General features: G+C 44.2%; 1 protein-coding gene across 2 annotated transcripts; it reads left to right on the top strand.

The window, feature by feature from the left end:
- Window positions 1-155: 155 nt before the first annotated feature.
- Window positions 156-12,187, top strand: LOC118227009 (serine protease HTRA3-like). 2 transcript variants are annotated; one of them, XM_035417058.1, is made up of 10 exons: window positions 156-1,265; window positions 4,995-5,094; window positions 6,504-6,726; window positions 7,071-7,265; window positions 7,623-7,655; window positions 8,012-8,126; window positions 9,174-9,239; window positions 10,176-10,233; window positions 10,531-10,626; window positions 10,860-12,187. In XM_035417058.1, the coding sequence occupies exons 1-10, from the start codon at window positions 842-844 to the stop codon at window positions 11,026-11,028; spliced, it is 1,479 nt and encodes a 492-aa protein (XP_035272949.1). In that variant the 5' UTR covers window positions 156-841; the 3' UTR covers window positions 11,029-12,187. The 2 variants fall into 2 exon arrangements, with proteins under 2 accessions (XP_035272949.1, XP_035272950.1); XM_035417059.1 differs by lacking the exon at window positions 9,174-9,239 and having other exon boundaries at window positions 160-1,265.
- The last annotated feature ends 502 nt before the right edge of the window (window positions 12,188-12,689 follow it).

Raw genomic sequence — 12,689 nt, 5'->3', positions numbered from 1 at the left:
GCGGACACTTCGACGTGGCTGAATGTGAGACACATTCCTGACAGTGACCACTCATCGCCAAAAAAAAAAGACATGATGTGGACTATTTCTAAGTAGGCTGTAAAATGTCTCTTCCAAAAAGGTCTTATTACAACGAATCCCCAGCTATAACAGAAGTTCCATTAGATAATCCAGGGCCAGTCGATCTAATCACTCCTACAGTTAAGTTTTCGCGGCGCAACCGCGCAAAGTTTACTATTGTAAACACGTTTGCCTGCGCTGTGTGCACGTGGCTGAACTTTGCCAGCCCTCTTCGTCGCGGTCATGGTGACAGCAGGGGTCTCCTGGAGGCAGACCCCAACACCGATCAACGGAACAACCTGATGGAGGATGGACAAAAACTGCCGCACTTCTTTGTTTGCGCTTAGTACGCGCACAGTCACTAGTCTAGGTCTAGTGGCAAATACTATTAGTAAATTACCGACAAAAAGCAAAGAAATACGCATCTCTAATACATTTTTCTAACTTGTGTCCACAGTTTTTAAGTCCGTGCAAATCGTCTTCAAATCTGTTCTGTTTTATTTATTTTGTCGCAGTTGTAAATCACTCCTGTGAATTTGGTTTTTGTTGTCCTTTTGACGTGATGCTCTGGAACCCCAACGAAGCACCCTCGCCTAAGACAGTTATTCTTGGAAGTTCACTGCAAGCCTAAAAACATGCATGATGTTCTCCAGGATGAAGATCTAGCCAGGGCACGCATTTGACTGAAATTAATTTTAAATTACTTTCAACGCCAGAAACTCCGTTTTGTAATAAACTTCATCTATGTTTTTGTGGTATTCCTGAACCCGCTTCAGACACGATGCTGCACGCGTTTTTGTTCGCCGCGGTTGCGCTTTTTATTCAGGATTTAATCGGAGCAGAATTGAGAAGCAAATGCCCGCCCCGTTGCGACGTGAGCAAGTGCCCGAGCCCCAGCTGCCCCAGCGGCTACGTCCCCGACCGTTGCAACTGTTGCCTGGTTTGCGCGCAGGGCGAAGGGAGCGCGTGCGGACGCAAGGAGGACTTGCCGTGCGGCGATGGGTTGGAGTGCAAGCATCCCGCGGGGAAGCGACTCTCCAAGGGCGTCTGCCAGTGCAGGCAGAGCTACAAAGTGTGCGGGAGCGACGGCAGGACGTACGGCAACGCGTGCCGGCTCAAGGCTGTGAGCAGGAAGGCTTTGCACCGGGGCCTAAGCGCTGTCACCCAGGCGCACAAGGGACCTTGTGACGTTGCTACGGTTACAGGTAAATCCATTTGTGTTTCCGTTCATTTGTGCGCAAACGTTGAAAAATGATATACTCGCGCAGGTGCTTGTCAAGTACGCTGGCTACACATATAGTAACAGTGTTATACCGTGGCTTTATAGTGTACGCGTAAAAACCAACTGAATTTATGAATATTAATAAATACAACACGTGGTGTGGTCATGCTGATTTAAAATGCAGTTTTGGTATATAAATATAATTTATTTATGTTTAAGTTTCTCAGCAGGCTATTCGTCTGTGATTAATGTGCAGATGGTTAGATGAAATACATAATTGAATAGTTTTTTTTTTTAATCAATTAGTTCCATTACTTTATTGTGTAAAGCTTTGTAAAGTTTGTCATGCTAAATTGCAAACCCACTTGTGTCAGCCTTGGGTCAGTCATATTTTGTGGTCAGTCTTTATGTTGTTTTTTTGTTTGTTTGTTTATTTGCTTGTATTCTGCCATTGTTTAACACAGCCAAGTCAAAAGACCACACGTCTGTGAATATATCACGCCAGATAGTCAACAACAAACAGTGAGATATGTCGTGAACTCACACCACCCTGGGGAGACTGTTAGAATAAAAGACCTCTTGGTTGTGCTGTTTCTTCCTGATACAGGAAACCACTAGGATTATTTAAAAGACAGACCACAGGAGATGCAAGAACGAAAAAACGATTTCTTGAACTCAGCCACGTAAAAATTATTTTCCAATTTTTTTTATTGGAATTTTTGCAGAGACACTGTCACAAAGTCGCTGTCCAGAAAAAAAAAAAACATTTTAGAATGTCACAGTCCTGTATCACCATGGAGACTGGAGCATCCTGGCTAAGATTCACCCTCTGGCCTGTTCTCAGTCTGAAATTACGAGTTTAAATGGGAAGCATTTACACAGCGGTTGTATTGCGATGTAAGGGGTGATGTGACATGGTCAGGAATATGGGATAAACGCCGGATCAGAGAGGAGGCGATAAAGTTAGCCCATCCCACGCCACAACGTTCCGCCTGTGTAAGTGCACCATAGAATGGGACAAAAGTGGAAAGGAAATGCTTAATCGTTCTGTGGTTTGACTCCGAATTGAATCGCTTTGATCTTCGTCTGGCTCCGGGAGCGCCGTGTCACGTGACCGGGACATTGGAAGTTCGTTCCGTGGGTCAACTGCGAAAATTGGCGGAGTTCACCGCTCTTATGCAGTTCGGTGGTTAAATTCAGCAGCATGGGCGATCGGAACGGGCTCAGCATTCTGTGTAATCTGGCCTCCAGTCCTCCGTGACCGCTGCACGGCAGTTATAACCAGGAGCCGTGCGATGCATTCGGTTTCTGTTTCCTCGCCGTAATTTTGTCCGAAACCGCAGCTCTCTGCCCAGTGTTTAAGCCGGTATGAGTGACCAGTAGTCACTTGGGAGACTAGGTCCTCTGCCTTCATTACTGGCCGAGCAAAGGAGTTCCAGATATGGAAATATTGGTTCAGAAACAGGCGAAGAGACAGAACTGGCAGTGAAATGCCTTTCTGTGGGCTTCTTTGTAAACTTGTGGACTTAGAAAATTGAGGCAGAGTTATTATCGTATTCCACTCCCCTCTCTCCCTCCCGCGGCTTTGCTGAGACGCCGGGCCGTTTTCCATTGCCACGGCCAAGCTTGTGCCGTTGACAGCTTTAAAATGTACACAACGTCAAGACCGCGTAGTTAAACAGAGAAACATTTGCGACTCTTTGCTTAGCGTGACGATGTGCAGGTTTAATTAAAGGATCACTGGTTGGCTCCACGGACTAGTCTTGGTTATACTGTATATAGTTGCACCCCTGCTTAATTTTCTGGTTGTAAGGGGAAGTCAGGAGTCATGGAAGCAATGTGGGGAAAACAATGGAGTCATATTCCAGTATGGCTCCTGCAATATGAGAATAAGATTAAAACATATTGAAGTCCAGCGGTGGAAAATGCAGGTTCAGAAATTAAAAGTCCGCCCCCCCAGTTTTATTGTTCCAGTCACCTAGATTTGCAAATTAGCACAATTCTTCTGCCAGGAGGTAGAACCAATTAGTGAAGTCAGCTGGCTGAGTTAATGGGAGGAAGAAACACATGTTGAAGTCACAGGGAGGGCTTTATAAAGTAGTGGATCATTTCATTCTGCTCAGTGAACCACAACTGCAAGTTGCTCTGGTTGAGAGTGTCTGCCAAGTGATTGTAATGTAATGTGATGGGGAAAAAACACACTGAATGAACTGCATGACACTTAGTACTTTTGATTGGAGGGAAATCTTGAAATGCTTGACCCACATGAACCCATTTATATTCATTACTTACATGAATTGCATGTTCTCTTTTATATTTAAAGCAAGTCATTACAGGATAGATATGGACACTGTAATGAACAAAGATTAAATGTCCCTGTGGTCCATTTCTTAACCATGGACATGATTAAGCCTGTAATATGAGCCCGTAATGTTAGCATTGCTGATGCCTTGCTCTCCACGACTCCTTGTGACTCATGAGTGAGTCAAATGTCTGATTAATGTATGAAAAATAAGTTTTTAAAAATCTCGTGCAGTGTAGCACCTGAATGGGCGTTGTGTGTGCAGATTAATGACTGTATCCAGCTGGAGTGCAGCTGCGGTCTCTGACTCACAGCAAAGCTCCTGGAACTCTTGCATGTTTTTTTAAAATATTACATTAAAAGGTGATATAGCCTGACCCCTGCCACACAAAGGCAGTATTGTTGCCTGGCAACTGCATCCTTCCCGTCGCTGAACACGGTCAGAAGATAAGCATCTCCCAGTGACCTGGGTACCCAGCCTAAGTTATGATATTTACTCAAAAAAAGAAGAAAAAAACGGATGAATAAGCCTTAGTTACAGGTTCGTGTTTAGATTGGTTCAACAATAACGGCAGTGATTGGGATTAGGGGGCTTTCCTTAGTGTGCAATTAGGGGGCAAGACCGTGGCTTAACGAGGGCCGAGCTGGGGACAGGAAGAGGTGGTAAGCAGGGGGAGATGATTGGGTCTTTTGTGGAAACCCATGTGCTGGAAATAAACGGGTGTAATTGGTGCTTCAAGGGCCGAGCCAAAAACAAAAGGGGGCGAGGAAAATCATTATGATCCAGACGGCTATTTTTAGGAAAAAAATCTTTTTTAAAAAAAGGTCTGAGAGACAGTTTAAAAAACGGGAAAAATTAATAACAACAAGCCGTGTTGCCTAAAAAGAAATTATAACTATTTTGAGATCACTGCCCTCTGCTATAACATTTTATTCGTATCACATTCTTTTTCTGCTAGACATTGAATTAAATGAAAACAGTGAATACTTGTTGGTTATATAACTTTTATTAAAGGAATTATTATTGAAAGTATCACCTGTCACACCTACACACCTGTCTAGCCTTTGGCAGATGCCATGGAGAATATTGCCCAGTACCTAGGTGTGTTAGAGTTTTTTTTCTGTGTGAGGATTTTTCCACTCTGATGAATATCTAAATGATCAAAACATTTTAATTAAAGTGGAGTAATTTTTGCTGTTGCAGTGTTGCGTGGAATTTCTCTATTTTCTTTCATTAAAGGAATGATTAAATTGTAGGAGCTCTAGTGAAAAGAAATCAAAGTAAATCAATCCTCTAAAGGCCTTAATATGGATCAAATGCATAGTTTTTAAAAAAAACACTATTTCAACGTAATGCTATTTGGATCTGTTTAGGCTTGTTAACATGAGCAATTCTTTCTGCTAGTATAGGTTCTCTACACCCAAACAGCCCGAGGTACAAGTTCAACTTCATCGCCGACGTCGTGGAGAAGATCGCCCCGGCGGTAGTGCACATAGAGCTGTCCGTCAGGTAAGTCATGTGACCAGGTCATGTGCATACGCACACACTCGTGGCACATAGAGCTGTCCGTCAGGTAAGTCATGTGATCACTTCCTGTGCACACGCACACTCGTGTTGACCCTGTATGCTCTCTAACTAGGGCATCTGGAAAGAGAAGTTAGAGTTTGTACAACTGGTCTGCTGCAATCTGACTTACTTTGGCCAGTTTTAAGCAGTGTTACATTACATTACATCACATTACTCTACAGTCATTTGGCAAATGTTCTTATCCATAGCACAGAACAGAGTGTTACGCTGTGAAATACAAAGTTGAGTTGAGTTGAGTTGATTTGATTCGCTGCCTCCAGTTGGAGCCCCGCCTACATGAGTTCAGGAGAAGTAACTGGCAGTTGGCTTGTTTGCATGTTCCCCAGATGTCGGGCAGACTTATCTCATATTAAAATGTCAACTGGAGCGTGACCATGTGAGGCTTCATCCACATCAGCTGACCTGACAGCACGCGACTCACACACAAAGCAGAGAGCTGTGATTTCTCCCCAGCACTCTCACTGATTAGATATGAACCCTAGAAAGCATTAATTGTGGTTAACTGGATCGAGACCACATGAAATTCTGATTTCCCAGAACAAAGAAGCCCATTTCTGCATAAGGTAATGATGCTTGACTGTTGCCCGAATTAGGAAGTGGCAACAGAGCAAGTCGAAAGGGCTGGAGTTAACCCTCCTGTTATGTTGCGGGTCAAATTGACCCTTTTTAAAGTTTGAAAATCTAGGAAAAATACTTAAAATTATTTTTTCAGTATGAAACTTCTTCTACTGGCCTTAATTAGTGTAATCAACATTTTAAATGAAAATGGTTAATTTCATGTATTTGCAAACCCCCCCTGTATGGGGATTGACCCGGGAACATTTTTGCTGTACCTAAAAAATGAACAGAACAGGAGGGTTAAGGATCGAGTTGATTCGAGACGTTCTGGAAAGGCTTAAAAATACGAGAGATTAGCTTAACCCTTTAAGGTGTAAGCACACAATTATGTGATTAGAAGGTTCGCAACTGAACATTCTAAAGCTGATGCAACAATCACTACTGGTGACTGAAAACAACGGAGTTCTAGAACACTGACTTAGAGTTTTGAAAAAAAGAAAGAAAAAAAAACCTGCTCTTCAAAGGGTCAGGACGTATGTGAAGAGCGGGCCTCTTCTGGGCCAGTCTGGGGGCGGAGTCTGATATGACTCCACCCCCTAGACTGTCTGATCTGATCCCTAACTAGTGGGAATAATTTAACCCCTATGAGGTGGTAGTGATTTGGCCCAATACAAACAGACTGATGTGATGTTGTGCTATTTGGATATTTGTGATCTCACCCCAAAACAAACATCTTTATTTGGACACGGCTGATCGGTGTTTATTGTCCGCAGGCACCCTCTGTTTGGTCGAAACGTGCCTCTCTCCAGCGGGTCAGGGTTCATCGTCTCGGAAACGGGCCTCATAGTCACCAACGCCCACGTGGTGATGAGCTCCGCCCCCGTATCCGGGCGACAGCAGGTCAAAGTTCAGCTGCACAATGGGGACGTCTATGAGGCCACCATCAAAGACATCGACAAGAAGTCAGACATAGCCACCATAAAGGTCAGCCCACAGGTGAGCACATGACTTCTGTTTATTTCTTATTGTGGTTTAACTTGGTAAAGAAGGACATCTGCATCACCTTGTTACATCATGAAGAAACATCTTTGTCCTGACTTCTCGGATGTGATAATTACTGCCTTGGTAACTGTTATGTATCCCCTCTCACTCTGTCCCCCCCCTCTCTCTCACTCTTCCTCCTTCCCCTCTCTCTCTCGCCCTGATCTGCCCCCTCTCTCCACCTCCCTCTCCCTCCTCACTCTCTCTATTCCCTCTCTCTCTCTGTCTCTCTCTCTCTCCTCCCTCCCTCTCACTATCCTCCCCTCCCTCACTCCCCCCCTCTCCTCCCCCCCCTTCAGAAAAGTCTCCCGGTGCTGCTGCTGGGCCGCTCGGTGGACCTGCGCCCGGGCGAGTTCGTGGTGGCCATCGGCAGCCCCTTCACCCTGCAGAACACGGTGACGACGGGCATCGTCAGCACGGCGCAGCGCGACGGCAAGGAGCTGGGCCTCCCCGACTCGGACATGGACTACGTGCAGACCGACGCCATCATCAACGTGAGCCCGCCTGACCCTGCCTTGCCTAGGGGGGGGCCTGCTAGGGCTGTCGGGGTTATCAGAAATACGAGTTTTTGACACGGAAGTAAAATTTGAGCGGCCCTCCAAGTTGTAATTTAGCCAGGAAAATGGCAAGCATTGTTGGGCTGAATGGACCGCTCTCGTCATTATGTTATGTTATGTTATGCTATGCTATGCTATGCTATGCTATGCTATGCTATGTTATGTTATGTTATGTTGGGAAAGTCAGAGTAACTTTGCTACCCGAGTTAGCGAGTTGTGATGTTTTACCAGTTTCATGTGTTAAGTGTCAGCCAGCTGCATTATGAATGTATTCCTGTCTCGTTTTGTGCACAGTATGGAAACTCAGGAGGACCTCTGGTTAACTTGGTGAGTGCCTGCTGTAGTTTAATAATAATAACATAAACTGTATTTATATGGCACATTTCATACAAGCAAGTGCAATACAATGTGCTTTACAGAAGATAAAAAGCACAGCAAAAGCAATAGATAAAAGAGGAGAATAAATAATAAAATGAAAAAGAAAAAAAACAACAGGACAGACAAGAGCTTACATTATTATAAATTATTGTACTATTTCAGATTATCTCAAATCTACAGAGTTTTTGGAGCATTTACATGATTTTCAATCCATATGTTTTTCATGTGTTGGTCTGGTGAAGCCATGACTAGGAGTTCCACCATTAATTCTGCACCAAATGATGCAAACGCTTTAAATATCTTAGGACGGGGAGGTGATCGGAATCAACACCCTGAAGGTGACGGCTGGAATCTCCTTTGCTATACCCTCCGACAGAATAACGCGCTTCCTCAACGAATCCCTCAGTAAAAAAGGCAAAGGTAGGAGCCTCTCTCACTCATGCCATGGCCTAGTCTAGACCCAGGAGTGAACTTTCCCATTGCTGAAGTAATTACTTGCCATTCTGATATATTAACTGCCTATATTTATAAAACAATTTTTTTTACTTTATATTTTTTCCATCATAAATGCACCACAATGCGTCACACTTCTGATGCATCAAATTTGCAAAAAAGCACAGATCCATTTACTGTGAGGTAAATCTTACTGGAAAGTATGTTACAGGCATGTGCACATAAACACAAAAAAAAGGTCCCATGTCTCTACATTTTGTTAGGATGCCCCTAAAAAATCCACCTGTGGTGGTAGGAAGAGAGATGGGGCGCTGTCCACCAGGGGGCAGCACCGGCCCTGCTCATAGGTAGAGCAGCACCTGTTGCTAACTGTAATCAGCACAGCTGCAGCCCATTGACCTGATCACTGGACTTTATAAAAGGCCTTGCTCCTGGGCCTAAAGGAAGAGCTCTTTTCTGGGTGGCTGCTGGTGTGGCTGGGTTTTTGGAATGTTGTGGACTTTTTTTTTTGGGCCTGCTTTGGCCTGTGGTGGTTTTTTTTGGGTTGCCAGTCAGTTTGGACATTTCTTGTTTTATGAAGTATTTCTGTTACTCAGTTACTGTTATAGATAAAATTTGAAAGGGGGTAAGCTGAGTATCTTTTTGAGTTCATCCGGTGATACGGTGGCACCCCCAGCCCTGCATCACACTGCAAAACCCTCAACATGAGACACAGTAGCAAGAAACAAAAAACAAAAAACAGAATAGAGGAAATCCTGTCCAGATAGATTATGAAGAACAAGGAGTCTTATATTCAAGCAGTTTTCACAGTACATATTTTTAAACAACAAAATGAATCCCAATCCTACATGTACATACGTATTCAAGTTAAAATGTCTGACTGTGATATTGTAATGCAGGTGTACAGGCTGTGAGACAACAGGAAAATACAGTGAACCACACGCCAGGAAATTTCACTGGGTCGAGTCCCTTTCTGCGTGTATCAATATCTCTGTTTTTTTATCCTGGTTTTAGTCAGACAAAGACTAATAAGGCGAATGTACCGCAGGCCCCAGCCTCAGACTCTGCTGTCTGATACAGGTGAGGCTACGGTGGTCGGTAAAGGCTGATCTGATGCAATATCGCCTGCAGACATTCGATTGGCTGAGCTGCACATGACAAAATGGCTGCCTGGTGTTCTCAGCTTCACAACCACCTCTCTGACAGCTTCCTGTTCTGCTGGTATTTGCAAAGGTGGAACGTGTCATTTGACTGCTCAACTGAATGAGAGAAGAGAATTAGATCTTTTAACCTTGTGCACATACCAAGGGCAAGTCTTGCTTTATTATGTATACTGTATATATTTTTTTTTATAAAAGCGTAGCACTTTGAAAATGTGTAATTCTGATTAGTTCAGCAAAATGGCCATTTTCTGCTGTGACTGCAGAAAGCTTTGCACATTTGGCTGTGAGCTTCACTGCAGAGGTGCGTAGCTGATGGCTGGCCATATCGCTCACCGCTTTGTGGATTTAAGGCATGTGACCTGCAGCCTGCTTGTGTTCCCAGGGTGCGATGTTTGGAACCCCTAAATGAAACTCCAATATGCCCACTGAGCAGAAACCCTCTGAATTTTATCAGGAGTACATATGCAGATATACATGCTATTATGCGTATGTTTCTCATATGAAATTCAACTGAAAATATTAACCCACTCAATTTGTGTAGTTGAATCAGGGTCCATTGGAATGATTCTTCTGTTACATTTCTGCCTATAATTCTGTCCAGGTATCTTCTGCATTTCCTGTTAACAGAGAAAGGACTGTGTTGTGTCACATTTGGACATTCAAAATTGAAAGCTTTATTAACACATTTCTGACATGATCTTGTGGACAGAATTACAGCAGTTGCTTCGTGCTGTGTTTATTTGTTTATTTTTATTGATTTTTTTTGCAGCTTACAGAGAATATTTGCCTGGCCTTGCTGCAATTTTACTGAAATTTCTAAATTCATAACTCTTATGGTCTGTTTGTTTTCCAGAGGAGAAAGGAATTATTAAACGCTTTATCGGACTACGAATGCTGACTATAACTCCAGAGTAAGTGAGCGCCTGTCTTTTACTGTACTTGGTACATACTGGTGGTTACTGGCCTGAACTGGTACAGATAAGAAAAAAATGATCAATGTTTGGTCAAAGATTGGGATGGGATTTTAACCTTCAGTAAACTAGGAAGTCTCATTGAGATTAAAATGCCTTTTCCAGCATAGATCAGGCTAGATAGTGGCAATAATAACAATGTTAATAATAACGGGAGGCAGTGATCTCTCTCCTAACCAGCCCTGCTGACTGTATGCTCTGCGTGCGTGTGTGTGTGCGTATGCGTGTCTCTCTCAGTCTGGTGGAGAGGCTGAAAGACCAGAGCCCTGATTTTCCAGACGTCGTCAGCGGCGTCTACGTCCATGAGGTGGTGCCGAACTCCCCTGCTCAGAAGTAAGCTCCCTCCCTCCCGAACGGCACGTTGTGAAAGCCGCGAACACCGCAAACACTTCCATTTAAACTCACGGTGTGAGTCAGAGATAGTGACCCCTGATTTAGGTGGGCAACAAATGTGGCTGCTGTTTGGCAGGAAGATAAACTGGGCACTCTCTGTCCTCTTGATCATTAGCCAGTGGTGCACCAGCGGCCATCTTGCTGAGTGTTTTTTTTCTCGTTTGGTCCAAAAGGGGCGGGATCAGAGCCGGTGATGTCATAGTGAAGCTGAACGGCCGGCCGCTGTGGAGCTCCTCCGACCTGCTGGGGGCGCTGCAGCAGGAGACGGGCCTGCTGCTGGAGGTGCGCCGTGGCAACGACGACCTGCTGTTCAACATCGAGCCCGACGTCATCATGCACTGAGCAAGGGGAGGGGCCTGACCACCACGCCAGACGGGGGCCGTGTCCGAAACTGCCTCCTAACTACTGCGTCCTCAAAATATGAACTTTCTACTAAACATACTGCCTACTGTTTAGTGCGTATTTTTAGTATGCGATGGGCAGAATGCAAAAAATATCCTTCATGCTATTTTCCAACGGTACTGCGGGAGTGTAGTAAGATGTCCCGCCCTCTCTGATTTATGGGACCCAAACATGACTCTGCCTCTTCCTCTCTGTGGGACCTCCTAAAAGGATGCTTTACTTCCTGGAAAGTGTACGAACCAATTACACTGAGTGAAACCCCGGAAATACATAAGTATATAATCTTATATACTCAATATACTCATTCATACTCAATAGCAGGCAAATAAGCTGTTTCAGAAACGGCCAGGAACTCCTCACCCCCCACCCCCCCAAACCCTCATTGGGCCTCTCCATAGAAAGCGCCAGAACCCCGTCCCTGTCCAGAACCCTGTCTCTCTTCTCAAACAGCTCAAGAGAGCTGGCTTTATCCTGTAGACCCACTTCCTGTACGCACATATAATTAGGGGTATTTCACGGGATAACTTTACCGCCAGCTACAGAAGAGTTGATGTACAGTACAGTACCATACAGTTCAGGTGGGTGGAGTTGCACCCATGCATTTAAGTAAAGTAACGTGAAATTAGGTAAAGCCTTGTGCATCTGTTAAAGTCTGGTCGATTTATCCTGTAGATGAGCGAAAGGCAGCCATTTTGGTTCTGGTAACCTACGGTAACCAGTTTATGGATTAGCACACCATACAGCATGTGAATGTGAAAGCTGTTGGCGCACCTCTGTCCTTGCGTTAGACAACAGACGGGTGCAGAGGAAGCGCGTAGAACAGAACCATCCAGTAGTGGTGCCTGGGAAACAGAAGTGTGACGTGTTAACGTGTTAACGAATCACAGGACCTCCTTTGCCGACGATGTCGTTCTTGTGCCTGCAAGTTTAAAACGAGTGGGCCAGTATGCCACCATCAGTAGTGGGGAAAGAAATATATATATATGTATATGTTTACAATGTTAGACCCTCTTCACAACTGAAGTGTTCTCCTGAGAGCCATTGGTGCTGTCAGCACTGCCATGGACTTCTATGAATAAAGTGTACAGATCGAATGAGAGTGTGGAGTGGTTTCTGTGTAAAACGACCACGGCGGTTTAATGGTGCCTTCTGTTTCGCTGAGGGGATTAGTGTGAGAAATACCCCCAAAGGCCGAAATAAATCTACAAAGCAATATCTAAAATTTTTTACTGTGTTGAAACTAGATATGGCCTGCAGTTAAATCAGTGCAGAGCACTGTTTCTTTTTGCCATTCTAACCCCATTTAAACGAGCCATAGGAGAGCTGTAAAGATTCTGAAGGGTTGGGCCACCTTTGATAAATGTAGAAATGCACTGTAGCTCGCATGAATATTTCAGACATGTAAAATATGAGTTTTTGGCACGGTTAATTTGCGTAAATCTCAAGAGGCTATGGAAATCAGTCTCCACCTACTGTCATAAATGTTATAATAATCTGAATAGTTTTTCCTTCCTGTCAACGTTTTATGCGTTTATTTTAAATGTCTTGGATTTTCTTTGACATTGAGACAAAACTAGGCACTCCCAGTTTGATTTATTTGT

The sequence above is a fragment of the Anguilla anguilla genome, chromosome 5, assembly GCF_013347855.1.
Source record: "Anguilla anguilla isolate fAngAng1 chromosome 5, fAngAng1.pri, whole genome shotgun sequence".
In the NCBI taxonomy this organism is placed as follows: Eukaryota; Metazoa; Chordata; class Actinopteri; order Anguilliformes; family Anguillidae; genus Anguilla; species Anguilla anguilla.
Note: the sequence above shows the minus strand (reverse complement) of the source record. Positions and strands in the feature narration are given on the sequence as shown.